At 42.7% G+C, this 25,090-nt stretch overlaps 3 protein-coding genes across 3 annotated transcripts in view; 1 reads left to right on the top strand and 2 right to left on the bottom strand.

The window, feature by feature from the left end:
• Positions 1 to 25,090, bottom strand: part of LOC135078570 (A-kinase anchor protein 9-like) — a 96,156-nt gene that overhangs the window by 5,701 nt on the left and 65,365 nt on the right. Inside the window, exons 22-38 of the mRNA XM_063973101.1 lie at positions 23,620 to 23,784; positions 22,344 to 22,461; positions 21,735 to 21,914; positions 19,139 to 20,862; positions 18,625 to 18,699; positions 18,165 to 18,340; positions 17,434 to 17,544; positions 16,634 to 16,968; positions 16,295 to 16,482; positions 15,496 to 15,557; positions 14,514 to 14,651; positions 12,954 to 13,077; positions 11,803 to 11,982; positions 7,552 to 7,736; positions 6,714 to 6,843; positions 4,626 to 4,817; positions 202 to 362 (exon numbers count right to left, since the gene is read on the bottom strand). Of these exons, the coding sequence (XP_063829171.1) occupies positions 202 to 362; positions 4,626 to 4,817; positions 6,714 to 6,843; positions 7,552 to 7,736; positions 11,803 to 11,982; positions 12,954 to 13,077; positions 14,514 to 14,651; positions 15,496 to 15,557; positions 16,295 to 16,482; positions 16,634 to 16,968; positions 17,434 to 17,544; positions 18,165 to 18,340; positions 18,625 to 18,699; positions 19,139 to 20,862; positions 21,735 to 21,914; positions 22,344 to 22,461; positions 23,620 to 23,784 (4,244 nt within the window). The remainder of the gene's footprint in view (positions 1 to 201; positions 363 to 4,625; positions 4,818 to 6,713; positions 6,844 to 7,551; positions 7,737 to 11,802; positions 11,983 to 12,953; positions 13,078 to 14,513; positions 14,652 to 15,495; positions 15,558 to 16,294; positions 16,483 to 16,633; positions 16,969 to 17,433; positions 17,545 to 18,164; positions 18,341 to 18,624; positions 18,700 to 19,138; positions 20,863 to 21,734; positions 21,915 to 22,343; positions 22,462 to 23,619; positions 23,785 to 25,090) is intronic.
• Positions 1,089 to 4,238, top strand: LOC135078550 (uncharacterized). Its single transcript, XM_063973087.1, has 5 exons — positions 1,089 to 1,273; positions 1,697 to 1,811; positions 2,448 to 2,580; positions 3,196 to 3,316; positions 3,874 to 4,238. Exons 1-5 carry the CDS (start codon positions 1,230 to 1,232, stop codon positions 4,142 to 4,144), a joined length of 684 nt encoding a protein of 227 aa, XP_063829157.1. The 5' UTR covers positions 1,089 to 1,229; the 3' UTR covers positions 4,145 to 4,238.
• The window catches only part of LOC135078573 (early endosome antigen 1-like), a 29,354-nt gene continuing 8,507 nt past the window's right edge, over positions 4,244 to 25,090 (bottom strand). The window contains exons 2-19 of the mRNA XM_063973103.1: positions 23,620 to 23,784; positions 22,344 to 22,461; positions 21,735 to 21,914; positions 19,139 to 20,862; positions 18,165 to 18,340; positions 17,434 to 17,544; positions 16,634 to 16,968; positions 16,295 to 16,482; positions 15,496 to 15,557; positions 14,514 to 14,651; positions 14,148 to 14,270; positions 13,782 to 13,904; positions 12,954 to 13,077; positions 11,803 to 11,982; positions 7,552 to 7,736; positions 6,714 to 6,843; positions 4,626 to 4,817; positions 4,244 to 4,276 (exon numbers count right to left, since the gene is read on the bottom strand). Coding sequence (XP_063829173.1) covers positions 4,244 to 4,276; positions 4,626 to 4,817; positions 6,714 to 6,843; positions 7,552 to 7,736; positions 11,803 to 11,982; positions 12,954 to 13,077; positions 13,782 to 13,904; positions 14,148 to 14,270; positions 14,514 to 14,651; positions 15,496 to 15,557; positions 16,295 to 16,482; positions 16,634 to 16,968; positions 17,434 to 17,544; positions 18,165 to 18,340; positions 19,139 to 20,862; positions 21,735 to 21,914; positions 22,344 to 22,461; positions 23,620 to 23,784 — 4,287 coding nt within the window. The remainder of the gene's footprint in view (positions 4,277 to 4,625; positions 4,818 to 6,713; positions 6,844 to 7,551; positions 7,737 to 11,802; positions 11,983 to 12,953; positions 13,078 to 13,781; positions 13,905 to 14,147; positions 14,271 to 14,513; positions 14,652 to 15,495; positions 15,558 to 16,294; positions 16,483 to 16,633; positions 16,969 to 17,433; positions 17,545 to 18,164; positions 18,341 to 19,138; positions 20,863 to 21,734; positions 21,915 to 22,343; positions 22,462 to 23,619; positions 23,785 to 25,090) is intronic.

Genomic DNA, 25,090 nt, shown 5'->3' with positions numbered 1-25,090 from the left:
TAGAGTCGCAGTTAGATCAATGGGGTTGTATTATCAGCAACAGTGTTAACTGCCCATTGTCGGTCATTTCGTCTCATTCTATCGCAAAGAATCACCATTTATTGAGAGCGAGAGCAAAAACGGAAGTGGATAGTTAACACAGAGAGCGAGAGAGACGGAAATGGATAGTTAACAGTGTGGCCGTGTGTACAAGCGACTTACTTGAACCGCTTGAGGCCGGGGCTGGGCCGGGGCTCGGGCAGGCGCAGCGAGCGCTCCAGCTCGGCGTAGCCCGCCAGCACTCGCTGCAGGTAGCGCTTCTGCCACACCAGCGCCTTGCGGCAGCTCTCCAGACGCACGCAGCGTCCGTGCAAGTAGCGCACCTAACGAAATGGCGAAGTTAAACAAATACTGCAGGCTTAACGCTTAATTAATCCTTCAAGCTCCGCGAATCTAGACACAATAGATAATCAATTGTTATGACATTAATTAATGCCGTCCTGGGACTCAATCGGTTAAGTAAATCATGGCCAATAAGTAAGGCATTGCCTAGCTCGCATAAATATTTATAACTATGTATTTTGAAAACCTGTAAACCTTTGAAAAAGAGGCTGACAATAGTGTCTGAGTTTCTTGCGCTGCTTCTTCTCAGCACTGGCCCATTTATTGTCCTGAAGCAGTGGTAGGGTTAATACTGGGGCGTGTAAAAGTGCTTTTTTAAAGCCTACTTACAGAAATAAATGAGTTTTATAGAGTTTTATGGAGCGGTGCGGGAGAGAGGCACACAACGTTAAAAACACGCACCTGTAACACCGCACAGTTACTACAGAGTCCACGCATGGAATACGGCGGGACAACCGCGGCTATCAAACTTTGTGTGTATATGGGGCAGCACACACTGAAAGCGGTACACATTGCCAGATGATAAACATAAGCTAATGTATAAAGCTCCAAATCAAACACGAAATCGTTACCACCAGTCTATGCTACTAGTGTAATCGCGGCCTTATAACGATATAAAATAATCAGATTCTTAGATGATATAAAAACTCTATTGAAACAACAAGTCGACCTTTGAATAAAATAAAATTTAAAAATCGAAGCAACTGACAATGACATCGCATGACAGTCGCCGCGAATTGTCACCCGATGTGCCAGAGGAGCCGGCATATTTTCGCGTAATTTTATTTTTACATTATTCAACAGTCCCGCAGCCTAATATGGTGATATAGCGATTTAAAAGAGCGACCATGGATCCACCCAGTAGCGATGTGCCCAAACTGCCCGATATGGTGTAAGTATAGTCTACATGCAAGTAAACATAGATGCTTAATTGTGTTTTCGAAATAACATATTAAAATTTGTCTAAGAACCTCCGCTAAAACTCGCTGTGGTTCGCACAGTGTTTTAAAAGGCCATGTCCAAAAAATGGTCTTCATAAAACACTGGTTCGATATCGAAGATTAGTTTGAACAGCGCACGCGGGTACCCGCTCCGTGCAGCCGCGCGAGTTTTAGCGGAGGCCCTAAGAAAAATAGGTTTGCCGTTTTGTTGAACGTTTTATTTATTATTAGCGAGAACCGCTACCAACACTTCTTCACAATCCACCATAGCATGTAATTAGCTTAAGACTGTCATTCCGTTTTTTGTAAATCTGTCTTGCTTAAATAAAGATTTTATTATTATTATTATTATTTATTAAATGATATCGTTGCAGCATGTGCGGTGACCACCCGTCGTTCACCAAGACCGAGCTGAACGCGAAGGAAGCGAAGGCGGAGGACAAACTCAAGGAGAAGGCACCCATGTCTTACGCGAGAATATCGCCCACGGTACCCTAACAATCATATTTGTGACGTAAAGCAAACGGTTGAAAATGTTCGAGAAAGATGTTAGCCTAAGCTTTCACTTTAGAACAGAATAGAATTGACTTTATTGATCACAACTTTTGATCGTCAAGTTGGAAGAATGGGATAGAATTTCGACAGGGAAAAACTAATAGGAATTGATTCACCAGCCTCAACGGTTATTACACAATTTGTGGCAATAGTGGTTGAGTTTCTCGCGATTCAGAACAAAGGCCTATTCAGACCTAAGCGGTATTCGCTACCGTCTGCGGCAGAGAAAACCCAGTGGGTACCTATGCGGTAATAATACTGTTTAGACCTAAGCGGTATTCGCTACCGTCTACCTATGTACCTCTACCCACAGCGGCAGCGAATATCGCTCAGGTCGCTCTAGCCGCGATATTTGATACTAAATATCTGAGCGAAACCCGCGCGGTATGTACCTCTACCCACAGCGGCAGCGAACAATCTCAACTCAGGTTTGAATAGGCCTTAAAAGCAATGGTAGGGTAAGATAATTTACTGGGATTCCAATTGCAAATGGGCTTCTATGATTATTAGGTGACATTTGCAGCTTGTTTATGCTTTTTTACAAGCAGTTAATTGCATTCTTGGTTGCAGACGTCTCGCACGGAGCGCGCGGCGTCGGAGCACGCCCTGCGCGCGCTGCAAGCCCGGCACCGCGTGCGCTCCGTGGAAGCTGTCACGAGGCCCGCGCCCGATGCTAGCGCGCCCAACAGGGCTCTAGTGCAAGGTAAGCCCTTCATCATATTAGGTTGAACGTTAGCAATATTGACATAGCTATTTCAAAAATTCTGGCCAACTGATTTCCCATGCAGTAAAAGTTTACTTTTAATAAGAAAAAGCATTCAAATATTAAGGTCTTTCTCAGTTTTGAAATTCTTATTTTTCGTAACCATCTTCAGCTATTGAATTTGGCACCTAGCTAAACTGTGTCAATTTGGTTACTACAACTTGGGTCTTCTTTGAAATATCCAAATGGTAACTTTACAATTCTTGGTAATTCTTTTTAATTGACTTTGTTTCATATTTCTGATAATTTTCATCGAAAAAATGCGACTCAGTTGAAGAGTTTTTTTAATGAGTTTTAGAGTTTTTTAATGAGTTTTAGTGATGCGGTCTTTAGGATCAAATCTAGCCCTACCCCATGATCATAAGTTTCGTCTTTATAATCAGCCAGCTGATAATAAAGGTGACTGAGTTTCTTCCGCCACTTCTTCTCATCACCAGCTCATATGTTGTCCCGAAGTGGTGGTAGGGCAAGCTATATTTGGGACGTGTATAAGTGCCCTAGAAAGGGCCTATGCACTGAATAAATTATTTGAATTTGAATTGTTTCGTGTCGCAGCGGCACTGGGCAGCTTCCGCTGGCCGCCGTACCTGCTGTGCGTGTGGGTGGTGGTGCTGGTGCTGACGCACGCGCTGCACTGCCTCGTCAGCGTGCTGGAGCGAGCGCTGCCCAGCTTCAAGTGAGTTCAACATGTTCTAAGGGCCCTCCCCACGGCGACTACGAAACGCGCGTTAGTCGCATTTGCAACGCACTACAGAAGAGATGCCAACGCGCTACTAACGCGCTACAGCAACAAAAAGTCGCCGTGGGCGAGGGCCCTAAGATCTACTATTTGTAGAAGAAGGTTGAAATCTGCCTAAGGATGACTTCGATCGGGTATAACTGCGAGTTACAACCATGGATCATGGGAAGGTGAATATTTCCTCGAAGATGCTACGCATGCTACCTTCGGCATTTTTCAACTGCTGCATTTTATTAAATCTTTGTGATTACTTTTGTTCTATCCTAGGTGATAGTATTGTTTCGGATTCTATCCATAAAACAGATTCACAGCACTCTTGAGGCTTACAATATGTGATGGAGTTCCTTGAGCCACTTCAATGGCCACTCCAAAGTGATGGGGCAAGTTATATTTTGGACGTGTATTTAAAAAAAGTCTCTACTTAATCAATTTTTTTAACCCAAATCACATATTTTGTGCTGCCTCGAACCTAACAAAACTTATTCCTTTCCCAGAAAACTCTGCCAATACTTCCGCTCATGGACCGAGGAATCCTGGAAGACAGAGACGGAGCTAAACCACCGCGTGTACCCTCTCGCTCTGGCCAGCGTCACCGGTACATTGTACTGCCTGTACTGCGTCATGTACGCGTTGCATTCCGTCACTCTGTGGGCCATAGAGCCTTTATGCCCTGAGGACCGCGAGAGGACCAGCTCCACCGACGTCAAAGTGACCAACTACATCGACGAGGTGCCCAGCAAAACAAATTCTAACATGAAACATTAATCTTTTGGTAGTCTAAAATGATTTTTGTGGTTTTTGAGCGTTACTAAATTGATTGTTATTTATTATTTATTTGAATAAAATACTGTTATACACATTTCATTAGTTTATTTCTTTTGTAACAGCTAACGTGGCCTAAGAGTTAGGAGAAGTCTAGCTTTTTTCCTTATTTAGACGGAATAAATAACTATTCAAATTATTATACCTATCAGTTGTAAAAAATACTTGTATTTGAAATTATTCTTTATTCTAATCGAATATAATAGAAATTTATCCTTCGAAACATACAGGAACTCTACCTATAATAACTAGCGAAGCATTTGATGAAATATACCACAAGCCTATGCCCTAATAATTATCAATCAAGTAAAAAGTACACACAAAACGGCCTATCCGTCGCATGCATTAACCCGTTCACCTCGATATCAAAACCCCCATTATTGTATACCCGTCCGTCACACTGTACATAGTTGTTGCGACTCACGGCCTGGTCCCGCTCGTCCGGTTGTTGTTGTTGCTGCAACTGCTGTTGTTGCAACTGCTGTTGTTGTTGCAGCTTGGCTTGCAACATGTCCCGCTCGGCGCGGACGGCTTGTAGCTGCGGCGCGTCGGCGAGGCACTTCTTGAGCGCGGCGATCTCGCGAGATAGTTCGCTCTTGTGGGTTTCTATCTCGGTCTGTAAAGATTTCGTCAAGTTACATTATTATGGGTAAAAGAAAAAAATGTGTACCTAGTATGGTAATGAACAAACAGGTTGATGGATGACATTGTTTCTTCTCAGCACTGGTAGTCCAGTAGAATTAGCTTTTAAATCGGAAATAATTCCTACAAAAGATTTTATTGCTTTAATGGCTTCATTGGTTGCCCATTAAGACTCTCCTAAGTTTTCGACTTCGACGGAGTTGTGCTTAAGTGGTGGGGGCCCCCGAAAGGGGCGCTTTTTCGGTTTTCCAGTTATACCGCGTAAAGGACTTACCCTATCGAAAAGTGGTCTTCCTGATGGTTGAAGGGCATTTAATTCTGCATTAAATAAGACCAAATTCATATGTTTTGAACAAACCGTTCTCGTGCAAATGTTCGGCAAAGTAGAAAATATGTGTATAATTAATGACCCTCTCCACGTCCAATGGCTCGTTACCCGCAGGCTTCCAAGTCTTGAAAAGGAGCGCCTCAACCAGTGTAACCCTATCAAGGCATACGAGCTGGATTCGCCGATCCTTGTTCGTCCCAGCCGTTCCTTAACTACGGTTGCTGCACCTCTTCCTGGCACTCACTTGAACGACTCTGTGTTACCTACTGTGGCTGCCCCTCTTCCTTGTATCCTCCTGCACGACTACGTTGCCTAGCCGTATGCCTGGTCTAAGGTTTGACGCCAAAAATCAACAACAACAAGTTCATATTAAAACGCTGAAGAGTTTTTTGATTGTTTGTTTGAACGCGCTAATCTCAAGAATTACTAGTTTGATTGAAATAATAATTTTTGTGTTGAATAGCTCATAAATTGAGGAAGGCTATAGGATATATACAATCACTCTACGACTAATAGAGCCGAAGCAGTAAAGAAAAATGTTGCAAGCACGGAAAATAGTATTTAAACTATTTTCACGCGTGCGAAGTTGATTTTGTGGCGTCGAACCTTGGACCAGGCATACGGCTAGGCAACGTAGTCGTGCAGGAGGCTGCAAGGAAGAGGGACAGCCACAGTAGGTAACACAGGGTCATTCAGGAGAGTGCAAGGAAGAGGTGCACCAACCGAAGTTAAGGAACGGCTGGGACGCACAAGGATAGGCGCATCAAGCTCGTAAGCCTTGATAGGGTTACACTGGTTGAGGTGGCCCTTTTCAAGACTTGGAAGCTTGTGGGTAACAAGCCATTGGACGTGGAGAGGGTCATTAATTATACGTATATTTTCTACTTTTCCGAACTTTAGCGCGGGAACGGTTTGTCCAAAACATTTGAATTTGGTCTTATTCAATGCAGGATTAAGTGCCCTTCAACCGTCATGAAGACCACTTTTCGATAGGGTAAGTCCTTTACGCGGTATAACCGGAAAACCGAAAAAACGCCCCTTTCGGGGGCCCCCACCACTTAAGCACAACTCCGTCGAAGTCTAAAACTTAGGAGAGTCTTAATGGGCAACCAATGAAGCCATTAAAGCAAAAAAATCTTTTGTAGGAATTATTTCCGATTTAATCAATTTTTGTGTTTAATTCTACTGGCCTATGGGCCATGTATCGTCCCGAAGCAGTGGTAGGATTTATACTGGGACGTGTAAAAAGTGCTTTTTTAAAGCCTATTTGCATAAAAAAAACGAGTTTTATGCGTTTTTTATGAGTTTTGGCCTGAAAAGTAGCTAAGTAAAAATACCGCCGACACAACTAAACGACAAAAAATATCATGAATTTGCTAATCTGACCGTATGACATACAACCCGCTTATTTGAAGACTACAAAGAAACATTTCATTATTTAAAGTGAACGTAAAAAATATATTGTTGGAGTCATCATACCAACTCAGTGAAAAAGTGCTCGTTAAAAGCCAATGATAATGAATTATAAACTCATGAACTCACTAGTGTATCAGCCATCGGTCGCTGTTTGGCCGAAGTCATCAACTTCTTCTCCAGCTCAGTAATTGTGTCACTCTGGATGTTGAGTAGTTCTTTTGCTCGTAATAACTCGACACTCGCTTCATGTTTTAATCTGTAAATAAATAAATACATATGATATTATGTAAGATATTTAAATTATGTATGTTTAATTGTGCGCATTTCTGATTCGATCAAAATACTGATGCCCATACTGATCAACTGCCCGACTAAACTATCGGCCGACGAAAAATCAACGGTGTGCAACTCTAAGGTAAGTGAATTTTGTAGCGTTTTGTAGTTTCGCATCTCAACGTCTGTTGAATGATTGACAAGTGTAAGTGTCATCATCATCATCATCATCATGTCAGCCATAGGACGTCCACTGCTGAACATAGGCCTCCCCTAATGCTTTCCACGTTGATCGATTGGTAGCGGCCTGCATCCAGCGCTTCCCTGCTACCTTTACGATGTCGTCGGTCCACCTTGTAGGTGGACGTCCCACGCTGCGCCTTCCGGTACGCGGCCTCCATTCCAGAACCTTGCTGCCCCATCGGCCGTCAGTTCTGCGTACTATGTGCCCTGCCCATTGCCACTTCAGCTTGCTAATCCGTCGGGCTATGTCAGCGACTTTAGTTCGTTTAGTGTAAGTGTAATCCTACAGAATACCAGCATCATGTTCTTTACGGAATATGATACAAGCTGAGTAGGAGCCATTTTGGTTCAATAATTTATTTATAATTATTATCCAAATTGTGTAAAATTACTATGTTTCAACCAAATAAACAATTTTTCTTTCTTTCTTTCTAATCTCGAGGCATACCTCTTAGCATCAGCGAGCTCATTCTTGACGGCGGTGGCGTGTTCGCGCGCGGCGTCCAGCTCCTTGTTCCCGCGCGCGCGCACGTGCTCGAGCGACGCGCGCGCGTCGGCCACGCGCCCGCGCTCCAGCTCCAGCTTGGACTTGAGGACAGAGATCTCGCCGCGAAGCCGCTCGTTGTTGTCCAGCTGGGGATTATAATAAGAGTTTAAACAATAATATTTAAATTTTAATATGTATAAGTAGGTACTTACTAAGAATATTGTATAACTTGTCGAATAGGTCGGATAATTAGTTTATTACTACAGTATAACCTTGGTGGTTATTGTGCTGTGTGCTATTATTACCAAATAAATAAATTTTGAATTTTGGAATTTTGAAATGTACAGCTATTGGACAAAACTAAGGTACGGAATTACGAATATAGGATAATTTAAGCACACAAGTAATAGAACAGTATACAATGCTATAGGTGTACCAGAATCTCATGGCAAATAGGGTAAATAAACTTTGCTGAGAGCAATACTGGGGAAATTGGAATAAACGATCTTGATACTGTTTAATTTTTTACTTTTATGACTAATATTAATGAACATGAAGTACGCATATTAGGTAGGTATGTGTATGAAGAATGTTGTTATATATCGGGTTTTTAATATATAGGAAAATGTCTTGAAAAATAAATAAATCGTATATTACTTTAAGCAACTAATATCATTATGCATCATACTTAGAACCTATCACTTCAAGAACTAGAAAACGATTCTAAGAACTTGTTTTTCAATAGATGATCAAGATAAAGATGTATTGTAAATAAATTGCTCTTCCAGCATTTTTATTTTTTTTTATTTTTCTTTATTAAGGAAACAAACAGCATAAGTTTATACATGTGACCTTAAAAAATAAAAACAGTACAGTAGCCTAGCCTATTTTTATGAGTTTTACTTATATTTATTTCAAGTTTATTTAAAAGAAAAAAAATTGAAACTTTTCCATTATTCAATCTTGCTTGATGAAATCTTTTTCAATTTTCTTTACATGGTCATAACATTTTGACCATTCTTCTATACCAATTTGTGAGATACACCTGAAAACCCCGATAAATTAGCTATTAACCGATTGAGTCCCAGACGGCATTAATTAATGTCATAACAATTGATTACAACTGTCTACAGCATTTTTGCGCACGGGTTATGCATAGCTTATTTTTATTGCTTTAATACCTAGAAATAAGAATAACAACAAAAAATTGTTCTGAATTTGCTTTTATTTGTAAAAAATAGAAAAATTCATATCAATGAATGTATGAAACATGAACATAGAGATGATTTAATTTGTTGCCAAATATTTTTTTTCTTTCTTTCTTTCATTCTTTCTAATTATTAAAACATACCAAGCATCCATTTAAGATTCATTCTCACAAGATAAAATTTAAAATAGAGTCCAAATATTTATTAAAAATGTAAAGTTCTAATTTAATGTCATGTTCCATACAAGATTTTTCCTATAAAAATCTAACCCTATCATGCTTTCAGTTTACTGGCCTTGGTAACGTCGTCTCTCAAATCCCACTATATTTTGATGAAAGCGTGCCCCTTGTTCTTGCGAATAAGCCCCCATAATTAACTATAAATATATCCCAATGAGAATGAGACGTGCATCTTTAGAGACATTTTACTATGAAGATGGAAAATTCAAATCGCTATAACTCTTAAAAAAGCAAATATTTCCGATTTGTAATCGCACTTTTTTATATAAATTTGCTTATACACCGTGTTACTTTGCATTCTTGCCATATTCACAGAGATAAAAGTAGGGAACAATACCTATTATTTAAGATAAACAAGAGACTCCCATAAAGAAAGTACACTAAGATTTAAGTCAATTTGGTTTTTCAGTACAAATTGGAATAAACCAATTTTGTCTCGCACGTTCTACAGGTGCAAGTGGAATAAACCTAGTGGGCGTGGCCTAGTTCTTATTAATCTGTTGATTTATGGCTCTGGGTACCAGCCTTTTTATCCAGTCATAATAATTATTTTAAAATACTCTTCAGTTGATTTCAGATTTCCCTTTCTACTTTACGGGCTTAGGACCGTCAAAAATACGTAATAATTATTAGGGGTTTAATTAATTTATAACATTGTACCCTATTTTTACAAATTAATAAATTAAGTATGAAATGAAATCACCTTATTCACAATTAATTATTTATTAAAAAGTTCCTACTTACAAAGTTTACATACTGCGAAGCAAGTGTTCAAAGTGGCCTCCGTTCTGATCATCTGATCAAGGCACAGGCTAGCACTGCGAAGCGTAGGTTTTTCGCTTTAGTTTTCGCAACACAAACGTTTTGTCTCACAGTTTCACTAAAACTATCCTTTCGTGTAACGCGTTTAACACTGTTTATCTCTTCTGCGCATACCAGTCGTTTCAAGTCACTCCAAAAATCCATTGGTGTCAGGTCCGAGGATCGTGGTGGCCAAGCTACTGGACCCCTCGTCCAATCCACTGTTCACCAAACGTATTATTCGCGCACTTGACGTCCTTATTGTGGGGGAGCACCATCCTGCTGGTAGTAGAGCATTTGGTGTAAGGTGTAACGCTAAGGGTACGTCATCAAGCATTTCGTCTAAGACGTCTTGCAGACACTCCAAGCACCATTTTGATTAAATTATTCGTTGTTTGAATACGCTTCAGACATTTTTGTATTATTTATAACGTGATTTGTGATTGATGGATTTCTCAGTTTTTTACAAGTGTCAAAAAGACATTTTAAAGACAATAGATTGCAATAGATATTTAAAAATACAATAAAAAGTAAAAAAGTCTCCATCGCCATCGCCAACAAGTGATGTGCATGCGTTACGATAATTAGTGGTGTGTTTAACAGATTGTCGATAAAATAAAATACTCAAGATTAAAAAAAAAAATTTTTCGGGCATTATTTTTTCACGGATTTGTGTTCAGTATCAGTAATATAGTAACCTCTGTAAATATGGCAAGAATGCAAAGTAACACCCTGTATAATCAGAATATAATAAGTAAATTCCATGCGCAAAAAAAAAATTTTTTTTTGTTGACCGGTGTTATCTATTGTGTCTAGATTCGCGGAGCTTGAAGGATTAAGTAAGAATAATATAAAAAACATAACCCTCCTTCTGACGCAGTTGGGTAATAAACTAAATGTATCAAAATATTTTAGTTCAACTTACTGTCAACTCGACGACGCGCTTTAAAATCAAAGATTGACTTTGAATTATGCCTTATTTTACAATTCACATTGAAAACAATATGAATTGCTTGAGCTTTTTCGACTTTTACACAAAAATAACAAATAGGTAGTCAAGAAGAGATTACAAAATTTTTGCAGCGGCTGACAGATTTCATAATTTTCTTTGACAGGTGACAATAAAGCCATAGACAATTGCCATATGAAAAACACACTTTTCCAATATTTTTGTTTGCCATGAGATTCTGGTAGACCTATAGTCACTATATTGAAATTATTGTGATAGCTCTACCTGTTCAGTAGGCCTAAGATGCGCGCCGCGATAAGCGGTTATCACGCCATTTTATCGATTTTGCCCATACATTTTGACGTCGATAAAAGTTATCACGGCGCGCATCTTAGGCCTACAGGTACAGCAAAAGATTCTAATGTTTTAAGGGTTTTCATGACGAATTGAATCATCATATCTGTTGGCAACAGATCTGGTAACACCGATACTAGACCATGTTCTATGAACTGCAGCCTAGTAACGGTGTTAGCCATCTTGTTTTCGTATTATTCTGTTGCCTTACTTTTTAAGTGATCTGAAATACAGTTTTGTATTTAAAGTTAAGCATATTTTCATTTCTGTAACTAACAATATACAACGTGATGAATTATGTCAATAAGGATTATTGTATTAGCGTTTATTAGTTGGCTCCAATACCAAATAACAAGTCCTCTTTACTCATAGACACTAATGCATGTATTCACAAACGATACTTGTTTAAATGAAGCAACAAATCGAACGCACAGCGTTGAATAGAGCTCTGTGATTGGTTCATATGTCACCCTGTGCGTCCACGCGCATTGTGAGACCTCATAATAATGTTTGTAATTTTAAAAACGGGCGTTATGAATGATTGCCAAAATGCTTTGTTGTGTAAATTACAACAGGATAACAGCTACTTTATCTGGGGCACGCTTTTGGATTCTGGGAGCTTAATTTTATAGAATTTATATGAGCTAAGTACAGTACAAACCTCATGCTGCAGCTGTGCTTTAACCGCGTCATCACCACCAGCATCGTTGGCCAACAACTGCCGCTCCAGGTGAGCCACCCTGGTCCGCGCGTGCTGCAGCTGTTGCTGTAGATCCACTTCGGACTGCATCGCGCTTTCCAGCCGCTTCTTTAGTATCTGGATCATGTTGGAGTCTTGGTTCTAGGAAGAAAAATCATAATTAGAAGACTAGTTCATCAGTAAAATCGTGTCAATTCGAAATGTGTAAGGAAGAGGGGCGGAAAGCTATAGTCTGCGAGGAATGGCGCCGTATTGCGAGGAACATCAGTCATCGTGATTCACAATCATGACCACGACCACTCTGACAAGAGTGTACCGACTGAGAAAAATCAAAAAATCAAAATCAAAAATATTTATTCAGTTTAGACCACAAGTGGCACTTATGAACGTCAATAGAAAATAATAAAAAAAGAAAAGGTAGCCCTTATGGGGCACTTTACATGTCTCCTTATCTTTTGGGCCCTACCAGCGCTTCGAGAGAAGAAGAAGAAGGAAGAGGAGCAACTATAGTAGGATAACACAGAGTCGTTCAGAAGAGTGCAAGGAAGAGGTGCACCAACCTAAGGAACGGGTGGGACGAACAGATACGCTGGTTAAAGCGACCCTTTTCAAGGCTTGGGAGCCTGCGGTGGTTGCCGGTTAATTTAAAGTACTAAATTAACCGGTACCCGAGCGTTGGACAACACAATCTTATTCCGTTTGTAACAAAGACGTGTTGCGAACTTTTTGCCCAGTTTGGATATCACGAAATATTTGACGCTGACTGTACAAAACAGTATAGTTCTTGCAACTCACGAAAGCGAGTGAGCTTTACTTGTGTGTGTACGTGTACATGCACATAACGATAGTGTAATGTCTGTCAAAACTTTTGAAAAACGAACAGTAGCGAACCACCACACATGTAAAGCTCACTCGCCTTGGTGAATTGCAACATCATTATCATCATCTCAGCCGTAGGACGTCCACTGCTGAACATAGGCCTCCTCCAATGATTTCCATGTTACCCGGTTGGTAGCGGCCTGCGTCCAGCGCTTTCCCACTACCTTTACGATGTCGTCGGTCCACCTTGAATTGCAACAACTATAATACAAATACTTGCTCTGTCAACCGACCTGTAAACTCTCGGCGGTTTCCTTGTGCGTGTGTAGCAGTAGTTGCAGACGGCCCACGTTATCGCGCTCGGCCTCGTAGCGCAGCTTGCTCGTCTGCCAGTCGTTGGACAGCTTGTCGCGGATCCTGGGATAATATCATCACGAATTATTACATAAACACAATACTGTGTGAGGAACACATACATAGCACCATCTAAAGCCCGACTGTGCGACTGGCACCCGCAGTGAGTGTGCGAGCGCGATCGCAACATAATTACGCGCGAGCGATAAGGATGGGTAGCTTGGGGTCATTGGACAAAATTCTACGTGCTCACGGACCAGACTTTAGTCGCAAACTTAGACAGTGCATCTGCTGTTGCCATCAAAGGCTTCAAAGAGTTCACAAAGGGCGATCTTATTTTCATTGAAACACAAGATTAAAGAATATATTTATTCACCGAGACAAGGGGTGCGTAGTGTAAGTTTACGTCAAATGCATTCGATATCGATTGCGTTAAAAAAATATATGAAGATTTTAGTTCTTGAAAGTTTCCGCTAGGGGCGCTGTACAATCCGTCATACATGTCACTTTTTTATACAGTAGTCGATATCGAATGCGTTTGACGTAAACTCAAAGTACGCCACAAGGTAATTGGTCGTATTATTGAAGATCGTCGCTAGTCCATTGATAATGAGATAATCTGAACTACGTTTGCCAGGACGTACGTGACTATGAATACAGTGATGAAAGTGAACCACCCGCAGTGCTGGCTCAGCCGTTTCGACAAGACAAGTGTCGCAAACTAGCACTTATGCCGCAGCCATAGAGTTCAGTCTGCCACAGCCTACCTGTTGAGCTCCGTGATGAGCGCGTCCTTGTCCCGCAGCCGCAGCTCGAGGTTGTTGACCTGCATCTGCAGCTTGTCGTTGTCCGCCCGCAGTCGGTGGAGCCGCTCCGACGAGTGTTGTAGACTAAAGCCTGGTTCGTGAGCACGTAGAATTTTGTCCAATGACCCCAAGCTACCCATCCTTATCGCTCGCGCGTAATTATATTGCTGTCGCGACTGTGCGACGGGCGCCGGCAGTGAGTGTGCGAGCGCGACAGCAACATAATTACCCTATAAGCTTGGGGTCATTGGACAAAATTCTACGTGCTTACGGACCAGGCTTTAGCACTTATGCCACAGCCATAGAGTTCAGTCTGCCACAGCCTACCTGTTGAGCTCCGTGATGAGCGCGTCCTTGTCCCGCAGCCGCAGCTCGAGGTTGTTGACCTGCATCTGCAGCTTGTCGTTGTCCGCCCGCAGTCGGCTGAGCCGCTCCGACGAGTGTTGTAGACTAAAGCCTGGTCCGTGAGCACGTAGAATTTTGTCCAATGACCCCAAGCTACCCATCCTTATCGCTCGCACGTAATTATATTGCTGTCGCGACTGTGAGACGGGCGCCCGCAGTGAATGTGCGAGCACGACAGCAACATAATTACCCCATAAGCTTGGGGTCATTGGACAAAATTCTACGTGCTCACGGACCAGGCTTTAGCACTTATGCCACAGCCATAGAGTTCAGTCTGCCACAGCCTACCTGTTGAGCTCTGTGATGAGCGCGTCCTTGTCCCGCAGCCGCAGCTCGAGGTTGTTGACCTGCACCTGCAGCTTGTCGTTGTCCGCCCGCAGTCGGTGGAGCCGCTCCGACGAGGACGAGTGGATCGACGACGAGGACCTGGCACATATTGAGATATGAGACTACCATCTAAACGTCAACAATTGGCTTAAGATGCGCACCACGACTTCTTTTCGAGGCATTTTATCGATTCGATTAGCTTTTCAGTAGACCTAAGATGCGCGCCGTGATAAATTTTATCGACGTCAAAATGTATGGGCATAATCAATAATGTTTAATTATTATCAAAAGTGTAAATTTTTTGCACCGCCTTACTCTTTCTGCATGACCCGTGGTTGACTGGCAGAGAATGCCATCCGGCATTAAGTCCGCCACAGTGCATTTGTTACTTTGTGTGCTGAAGTATAAATAAATAAATAAATAAATAATCGATAAAATGGCGTGATAACCGCTTATCACGGCACGCATCTTAGGCCTACTGGTCTAAAATCGACGGTGTTTGATCGCGCATCCTAGGTCAGCTGTGAGCGCAATGTTTAACTGCCCACGTAAGAAAGCTGCGAGCAGCGTGACGTATAAAGTATACCGTGTTTGTTTTATGCAATAAGGCAGGTACGTCACCGATCAATTGACAACACTTTTTATGATAATACGACTCTTCTATTTAAAATTAATAAAATCTAATAAAATTTTAAAAAAAAGCTGGAATGAAATAAACTTTTATGTGTAATTGTGCAAAAAATTATAGTATTATATTACTTGTGATTATGAAATGGTACATTTTAAACATTTTAAGAATTTTCGAACCAATATACCACATTGAAAATCAATTGTGCAATAAATTATGGCATTATACTTGTGATTATGAAATGGTACTTTTGTCTTTTTAAACTATTGTTAAAGAATCTTAGAACCAATATAGTTAAAAAGTATTAAAACTTACTTTGATATGTTCAAAGCGAGGCGCGGAATGTCTTCGCGGTCGTCGCTGCTCGCCGATAGGATCTGAAACGGCAAGACATTCGGTTAGTTCGTGACCGAGCCGGTTACATCAATAAAGACAATGTGCGTGTCAGTCAAATTTTCATTGCCAAGGTTCGGTCGTGTGCATTGAAATATAGATTTCGATGCTTTGCACGTCAGTTGTCGACAATAAACTCAAGTTTATGACGTATGCCTTATTAAAATTAACTTTTCGTTTTGCTGGTGGAATGGTTTTGTCTTATTTAGCGATGGTGTAAGCGCCTTTATTGTCTATTTAATTTAGTCTCAATCGCGAGCGAAATCAAGCGCGAAGCTCAAGACCGAACGCGATGGAGGACTGTTTGTGTTTGTGGACGCCCTCTGCCCCATCTAGACGACATAGGACCTTAAGTCAGTCTCAATCAGCCGTCGATTTGAGGGAGGGCTTTTTTTTTTATTTTTTAAGGTGTTCCGTCTGCCGCACAGTGGTCGACGCCTTGGGTGCTAGAAACGACCAAAGCGTCTTCCGCGGACGTCCCGCCCTACTCCGCGGGACCCACCACGCCTCCACTTAAAGGGGGGCCGATAGTATTAGCCGGGACTACGAGGCCAATCCCGTCCGTTTGGGGGAGGCTATGTTCAGCAGTGGACGTCCAGTGGCTGACATGCAGCATGATGATGATAATGAGCCGCCGATAGCTACCGCCCCTGCTGTTGCACGCTTCGCTCGCTGCTGCTGCACGCTTCGCTCGCTGCTGCTGCACGCTTCGCTCGCTCACCTGCTCGCAGATGTCGTCGTCGAGCGAGTGCGAGTAGTTGAGCTGGTCCCGCAGCGCACGCTCCAGCTCGGCGGTGCCACCACCAGCGCTCGCTACTGCTGCTGCACGCTTCGCTCGCTGCTGCTGCACGCTTCGCTCGCTGCTGCTGCACGCTTCGCTCGCTGCTGCTGCACGCTTCGCTCGCTCACCTGCTCGCAGATGTCGTCGTCGAGCGAGTGCGAGTAGTTGAGCTGGTCCCGCAGCGCGCGCTCCAGCTCGGCGGTGCCACCACCAGCGCTCGCTACTGCTGCTGCACGCTTCGCTCGCTGCTGCTGCACGCTTCGCTCGCTGCTGCTGCACGCTTCGCTCGCTGCTGCTGCACGCTTCGCTCGCTCACCTGCTCGCAGATGTCGTCGTCGAGCGAGTGCGAGTAGTTGAGCTGGTCCCGCAGCGCGCGCTCCAGCTCGGCGGTGCCACCACCAGCGCTCGCTACTGCTGCTGCACGCTTCGCTCGCTGCTGCTGCACGCTTCGCTCGCTCACCTGCTCGCAGATGTCGTCGTCGAGCGAGTGCGAGTAGTTGAGCTGGTCCCGCAGCGCGCGCTCCAGCTCGGCGGTGGGCGAGCGGCTGCCGCTCACCACCAGCGCGCGCGAGGAATGCTGCTGCAGCGCTTCGTTCGCTTCGGCTTCTCGTAACCTGACCACAAAGATACTTATGAGTTCCGGACGAAAAATAAGGATATAAAACAATTCTCGAGTGGCGACTATGAGCTGGAAGAAGAAATGTGGGCAGGCCTCCCACTAAAGTCCGGTCGCCGAGCAGATGAAATTTCGTCCAATGACCCCAAGCTACCCATCCCTATCGCTCGCATGTAATTATATTGCTATCGCGCTCCCACACTCACTGCGGCCGCCCGTCGCACAGTCGCGACAGAAATATAGTTACGTGCGAATGATAAGAATGGCTAGCTTGGGGTCATTGGACGAAATTGTATCTGCTCGGCGACCGGTCTTTAGGTGGATCGACAATCTGATGAAAGTCACAGGAAGTACCTGGAACGTAAGGCCAGTTGTTGTGGAATTACTTGGAGGCCTTTTCCCAGTGGACGTCATTTGACTGAAACGAACGAAAACAATTCAATTAAATGAATAGTTCATTCACCTGTCAACAAGCTCCTTCATGTCCTGTAGTTCATTCTCCAGTTCTTGGCATCTTTCAGTCTTTTCGCGCAGCTTCGCCTTTAATTCTGACGTGTTTGACTCTTCTCTTATTCTGCAACGACAAGCACAAATTAGATATATTACAGCAATGACGCAATATTGCATAGTCTCTTATAAAATGGAGAATCGAATCGAATTTGATCATCACAATTTCAGTCAATGGTATAATCCGCTTCTGAAAGTAAGCCCTAAAAAGTGCCTCAAAACACGAGCTCCTGCTTATTTCATCTAACTGTTAGCAGCCAGCTGCTAAAGATCGTTTCACCCACGAAGACGCGCCCCACCCACTTTTGGTCGAAGCAAGCGCGGGGAGTTTGATCCGAGCAATCTGAGCGTTATTATTATAGTGTGCCGTGTGCGTGTGCACTCATGGATGATTTAGCGTGTATAGTCTGGTCTGTGAGCACATAGAATTTTGTCCAATGACCCCAAGCTACTCATACTTATCGCTCGCGCGTAATTATGTTGCTATCGGGCTCGTACACTCACTGCGGGTGCCAGTCGCACAGTCGAGACAACTAATAAAATGGACAACAGCAACAACTAATGGTGGGGAGGGTCGTCGTGGATGAAACAATCTATATTTTCTTAAGATCTATCGTCCTTCAAGTAGGCATACAAACTACTTTACGGCGAGCTATTTGACTCACAAATATGAATCCCGGTCCCTACCTGGCAGACACGTTCATGAGCTGTTCAGCCAGCTGCTCCTTCTCCGCAGCCAGGGTCTGCAGGTCGTGCTGCAAGCGCGCCGTGGCCAGCTCCTTGTCGGCGGCGGCGCCGGCGGCCTGGCCCAGGTTGTTGCGGAGCTCCGTCACGTCCAGCTTCGCTTTTGCTAGTTCGAAGGCCTATAGGAGCAGAATCAGCGATGAGTATTTGATTAAATAGGTAACAGAGTAGGATTTTCATAAAATTGCCATTATTTACACTGGCTCGTATTGTGAAATGAATGTTAAAACTCGATCTAACCTCGTGTACAGCACACAACATTCAAGCCCACGATTAATTCCAATATTTTTAGTAGTGTTTTTGATGATACCGTCCCTAAAATGGGAAGTACAGTAGAATCTCGATTATCTGGATATCCAATTAGATTAGCAGAATAACAGCGTCGTGTTCTGGTTTTATTTACCACTCCAGAGCATGACACATGCTGAGCGGTGGCCAATTTTGGTTCTAACTTGTACTTGTTTTTTGTTATCTGATTCTGTGTGTATAACACACAGAATTAATTTTAAGTTGGAACCAAATAAATGTTTTTCTTTCTTCTTTCTTTCTTTCAATTATCCGGACTCATTCTTCACGATTTCTAATTACCGATTTGAGGTCTGGACCCATAAAAACGGAAGGCGCCACCACCGTAACACGGTACGGACGTCGTTTTAGTTCATTGTTAAAAGAAATGGATTCAACCAATGGTCTAAATTTAAGATTTTTAGACTTTAAATTTTAATGATGTATTGAAAACCCTTTCTATTGTAAAAAGTTAATTATTGTTTGATTTACTTTGAAATCGATTATCCGGATTTTAGATTATCCGAAACACCCCTGATTTTAATTGATCCGGATAGTCGGGTTTCTACTGTAATTGACTACTTTTAACTGAAATTACGAATTGTGTATTAATCAAATTAGATGCTACTCACCTTGTCATTTAATTCCTTCTTGTTAAAATCCAATTCGTGTTGCAGCAGCGATATTTGCTTCCTGATCTTGACGAGCTGCTTCTTATCATTGCTCGCCTGCCGGTCGGCCACTTTCTTGTCGTCGCCATTCTTACTCCGGGGCGAGGGACTCCGCGAAACCATCTTCATTTGTTCCTTCAACGACGCTATCTCCTCGTGGAAAGCATTTATGTCCTCATGTAAGATCTCGATTTCAGTTTCTTTGTCTTTTAATTTGTCAGTCAACAATTTGAGCTCATCAATTTTTGATGTCAATTCATTATTTAGGGAGTTAGCTCTTTCTAACTCACTCTCGCTACTTTGTAGTTTTAAAGAAGCATTCTCTTGCTCCTTTTCTAGTTTACTAAGTTTTAGTTTTAATTCTTTGTTGCTGTCATTGAGTTGGTTATTATGCTCGTTGAGCTTGGCGATGTCTCGATTTAAAGCCTCCACTGTATCTTGCATTTGGAAGACCTCGCTAGATTTCTCTTCTAAGGCTTCTTTCAAGTTTTCTAATTCTTCGGTTTTGTCATTAAGACACCTTTGCAAATCATCTAACCTATCTAAATGTTGATTTAAAGAGTCTATTTGGTGGTTTTTCTCGGAAACTAGTTGTTCCAGTTTTTGCATTTCCTGCAATTTCTCTCTCAGTTGGTGATTTTCCGTTTCACACTTTTCTAATACATTGTTTCTGCTCTGCAGTTCGTCAATTTTAACTTCGAGTTCAGTCATTTTGTTTGTCAAATTACGCTTCTCCTTTGCGAGTTCGAGAATCATATTCTCCCTTCTTAAAATATCTTCTTTGAGCAAATGTAAATCCTTAGATTTCTCCCCGACCTCCTGAGTCAATTCGGTCAATCGTTGTTCCAGCAACTTTTTGTTCGATGAGAAGTTTTCCAGTTGATTCTCATAGAACTTCTTATCTGTCTCCATGGTGGCCATCGTGTTCTCCAATAGCCCCTTCAACTCTTCCACTTCCTCTTTCAAAGCTGGGAACTCACAGAGCTGCTCCTCGGCATTTTTCAGCTCAGATTTGCAAATCTCCAACTCCGCTCGGGACTTTTTGATTTCGTGTTTCAACTGAGTCAAAATGTCCGGGAAATTCTCCTGCCGGATGTCCAAGCTGATTCCTAATTCTCTGAGCGACGTGAATTCCTCCTCGTCGTGCGTTCTGTTGTCGTGGGAGGGTTCAACGGAGAAGTTGATCTTCTTGGGTTCGACGCTGTGGTCTTTACTGTCGCTGACGTCTCTATTGGGGTACATGGAGCAATTGTCGGGGATGTTCTGAGCGGTGGAGTGCTTGACGCTCTCGCCGAACTTGTCAAGGGTGCCGAACATCATGGTTTCGTTGACGTTGCGTTTGTATCTATCCTTGTTTTGAGTAGAGGTGAGGTGCGCGGGCAATGAATCGGCGCGGGGAGTGCCATGCGGCGCGTCCAGACTGTCGATGTACTCGATATTGAGGGAGCTCATGTTCGGACGAGACAGTTCCGGGGGCAGCGTCCTGTTTAGCATTTTGTCTCTCGAGTCAGACGCATGCGGCGCGCCCGTCAGACTCGTATTGTGACCTTTGAGCTCCGCTCGCCTCATTTGCAAGTCCTGCTCGTCGAACTCCGATATCGACACGATATCGCTGAGCGTGCGAGCGGACGCTTTCCCTCCGTCCTCGCTTTTCTCCCTTTGGTTGTCATCGTCCAGTTTCAGCGCTGCGGGGAAATGTTATTTATGAGTAGTGATAAATAGTAAATTAGGTGACGCGCGGTCTAGGCGTATCTGTTCAACTAAATTAGTGCGCGGGAGTTGGAGTTAATCCAAAATGTTTATTCAATGAATGCACAGGAAGCTAACGAAAACAAGTCATATTTGTGCTGATTTTGTTTAACTCTGGAAGTGCGAAGCGGATTTTATTTTCATATGATAATATTTGGTTACGAACACGTTAATAAGCCGACGAGTTGGCTTTACGGAAATATAAATAAAAATATTTTCTTGGCAGCTCGATTTGGTATCTTGCCACGGCCGCTTATATTTAATTAAACAACCAAAACATTAGCGAGATTTCATGTAAGCGTTTAAAGAATAATAGGCACTCTGTTGCCTGTATAAACCAGTAATGTTAGGAAATTGAATTGGTTGTCCTAAATACAAAAATGAAATAATTTCTCACGGTGCCATAGAGTTAATATACTTAGCGGAATAGAGCAACAAAGAGCTGAGCGAGCGATATGTCACTAGCAGCAACACTGTGTGATAAAAAAGATGCAATATGTCATCGCCGTCACGTCAAACAGAACCATTTTTTGCAACTATTTGACAGTTCAGAGGCACGCAGTGGCACGCTGGAAATTTGAACTGATATATTTCAGATTTTTCGTGAGTGAAATCGTGGATGTTTATGAGAAAAGTGGTGACTGGTTCAGTGATTGATTTATTGTACAAAACAGTGAAATTACTGACACTGACACAAAAGTGTCATCCAAAATTGGTCGTTCGTTTGACAGCTCGTGGTTGTTGCTCTATTCCGAAGGAATATTAACTTTATGCTCTGTACATAATCATTTATCATATCTTATCTCACCCAAGAGTTCCTGCAGCTGCTCCTCCTTCTCGGCCAGCGCCCTCTGGTGGTCGCGCAGGGCCGAGTTTAACTCATCTTTATCAGCTTCGAGGCCGCGCGCGATGGCTTCTAGTTGAGCAATGCGAGTTTGCGCCGATGACAGTTCGCGCTCCAGAATCACCACTTTGTCTTTGGGATTGCCTGTTTTAAAAGTGGGATTGTAACGATCTATGAGAAAGAAAAGTTTATATTAACTAAAGATGATTAGTTATTTTGTGATGAAAATTATGAGAAGGCCGATTTTGTTGTAGACCTTGATTTTTATTTTAAACTAGCTTTTGCCCGCGGCTTCAACCGCGTGAAATTTATTTTGTCACAGATCGTCATAAATTATAGCCTATATGTTATTCTGGGTTATAAATAATAATAATGTAGTTTCATCAAAATCCGTTCAGTAGTTTTTGCGTGAAAGAGTAACAAACATGTTGACATCCAAACATCCATAATAAGATAGTAGTAAATCAAAGTCTGCTGTTGGAAAACACTTTTGAAGCTTTATGAATAGACTAAAAATAAGCAAAAAGTGACGTCTAATTATGATTGATTCAAATAAATTGAAGGTGGACTTACATGAGTTTCCATACAACGATTGATGTTGCTCGTTCAACTTGTCTTTTTCGTCTAAATTCTGTTTGAGTCGATGCAGCTGTTTGTCTTTCGATTCTAGATCTTCTTTTAACTTCTGGACCTGCAATAACAATATAATATTAATCTCAATTGAAAGAGACGTTGCGTGTGCTGGTGATCTAAGACTAAGACCTAAGGAAAGAGGAAAGGTAATAGAAATGAGCAATGACCTGTTTTACAATTGCATGAATAATATTGAAGATTGCCGTGGGTAGTGACCGTCGCCTACGCTTCGTTGCTGTAAGCGACTTGAAGCTTTATTATTATCGTACAGAATAAGCAGAGTCTTCATTAATTGACATACAAAACTAGAACAATGTTGAATCTTGTGTTAATTTGAGTGAATCAATGGATGGAGCCATTGAAAAATAAGGAACTTTCTTGATGATGATAAACTTGTTCCACAGAATCTGCCTTGACAGAAAATTTATAAAAATGTTGCTTGTTTCGTCTAGCTTGTGCTAGTGATTTTTCGTAAGTCGTCACTTTACCTAACGCATGCTACACTTCGTTTGCCGAGTTGCGGTCCCAGGTTCTCCAGCCAGCAGTGGACTAAAGTTTACACCAGCGTCGCGCATAGAGCTGCTCGAAATAGATCCAAAAATGTAAATGTTTGGGGATAGCTGAGTAAAGCGAGGTTTCGTGAACACTTAGAGCCTTGCCACACTGGCGGATTACAAGCGGTTTCAACGCGGAGCGACGGCGCGGCGCCGTACGCCGCGGCTATTTGCAAGCATTTTGTTGACCGCGGCGTGCCTGCCGCGCCGCCGCTCCGCTTGCAAACCGCCTCTGTGGTCTAGTGGTAAGACCACCTGCTTCAGACGCAGAGGTCCCGGGTTCGATTCCCAGTGGGGGCAGATTTTTCTGTTCGGTTTGGTTGGTGGTAGGGCTTGTTCTAAGCTCGCCTGGCTAGCTACCACCATCTTACTTAAGTCTGTCGCCATAACAACAATGTTAACAGTAATGTTGTGTTCCGGCAGTTAGGGGTAAGATAGCCAGTTCCTCCGTGGTTGAGGATTCCGGGTGAAGCTCGCTTCCACCTTCGGCCTGATCATCACTTGCCATCAGGTGAGATACAGGCCAAGAGCTTCCTCGTTGTGGATAAAAAATAAAAAAACCGCTAGTCTGGCAAGGCCCTTAGACCTTTGCCCAGTCAGCGGTGGACTCAACAACTCTTCAATGGGCTATTACAGCTTATCGCAGGACCTGTGATAGTTACCTCTGCTCGCGCGTCGTGCAGCTGGACGGACAGCTGGGAGGAGGCGTGGTGCGCGAGCGCCTCGGCGTCGTTGCGCTGCTGCTGCAGGCGCGCCGACAGCGACGAGATCTTCAGCGCCTGCTCCGACATGCGCGCTTGAAGCACATCGCGCTCGGCGCGCACCTCCTGAGGGGAAACATAAGGGTTAGGAAAATATACAAAGTGCCAGGACAACGGAAACACACGATAGGAAAAGTGAAGTGCGAGAACGAATAAGACACTGACCGTTTTATCGAATCTATTAATGTGTTGGTACACTGCAAGCGTTTTCAAAGCGGAGCGGCTGCGCGGCGAATACAAGGCGAAAACTCTAGGCGGAAACGTTGCGCATCCGCGGCGTGTTTGCTGCGACGCCCCTCCGCTTTGAAAACGCTTGTTATCAGCCAATGTGGCAAAGCCCTTACTATTGTAATGCATGGTGCGTAAAGGCAGAGTAAGAAGCCACTGATGCTCAGATATTATGAAGCGGGCGACCCTAGTTACTTTCTGCAAATTAAGTCATGGTCTTATTTGTAGGAAAAATGACGATAATGGCAGTGAAAACATAAATGCTTTAGACTAGCTAGTCTGCTAAAATAACACTAGATTTAACGGTCACACCATTTGTTAACACACTGAACTTGCGATGTTCTGAACTGTACTAAAGGGTTAACTCAAATAAAACCACAATAGTATTGTACTAAGACAAAACGTGTATTAAGTTGTTCAAAAATGGACTCTGTAGTCAGCCATATATGTATGGGCCAAAAAATACTTCACTTGCGCGAGTTAATAACGTACAGCGCCATCTGTTGGTGGCGTTTTGAACTTAATACATAAACACTCTTAAACATACCGCCCCCTTAGGCCATTTAATTGCAGGAATGGCCTACAAAACTTAATGAACTAAACATTGGGTTGGTACTTAACTAATGTCTTAACTTAAATAACATAGTAGGTACTTAATAAAATAACATTTTTAACAATACAAACTTAGTTTGCTATAGGCAGAATACAAAGTTTTGAGGTAGGTCTTTTTATGACGGATGACTTAGTGCGCAAGGTGACCACACGTGATAGGTTATCATTACCTGGATGCTTCTCTAAAATGCGTCCTAAAAGCCACCTACTAGGAGGCAAATCGTCTTCTTTAATTAAAACAATCTGACCGATCTCTGGCTCTGGAGTGTGAGATCTCCATTTATATCGGTTTAACATTGATGCCAAATACTCCTGAGACCAACGTCTCCAAAAGGTTTGAACTGATCTCTGTATTAACTTCCAACGACTTAAAGAGCTTAATGATGAGGTTTCGTAATTGGGCTCTGGTACTGTCAAGAGTGACTCTCCAATTAAAAAGTGTCCTGGAGTTAGTGGAAGTGGTTCACTAGGATCGTCACTATGAATGACACTTATCGGACGTGAATTCAAACATGCTTCCACCTGAGACAAG

This window comes from Ostrinia nubilalis, chromosome 15 (assembly GCF_963855985.1).
Source record: "Ostrinia nubilalis chromosome 15, ilOstNubi1.1, whole genome shotgun sequence".
Classification (NCBI taxonomy): domain Eukaryota; kingdom Metazoa; phylum Arthropoda; class Insecta; order Lepidoptera; family Crambidae; genus Ostrinia; species Ostrinia nubilalis.
This window is presented reverse-complemented; position numbering and strand designations above follow the sequence as displayed.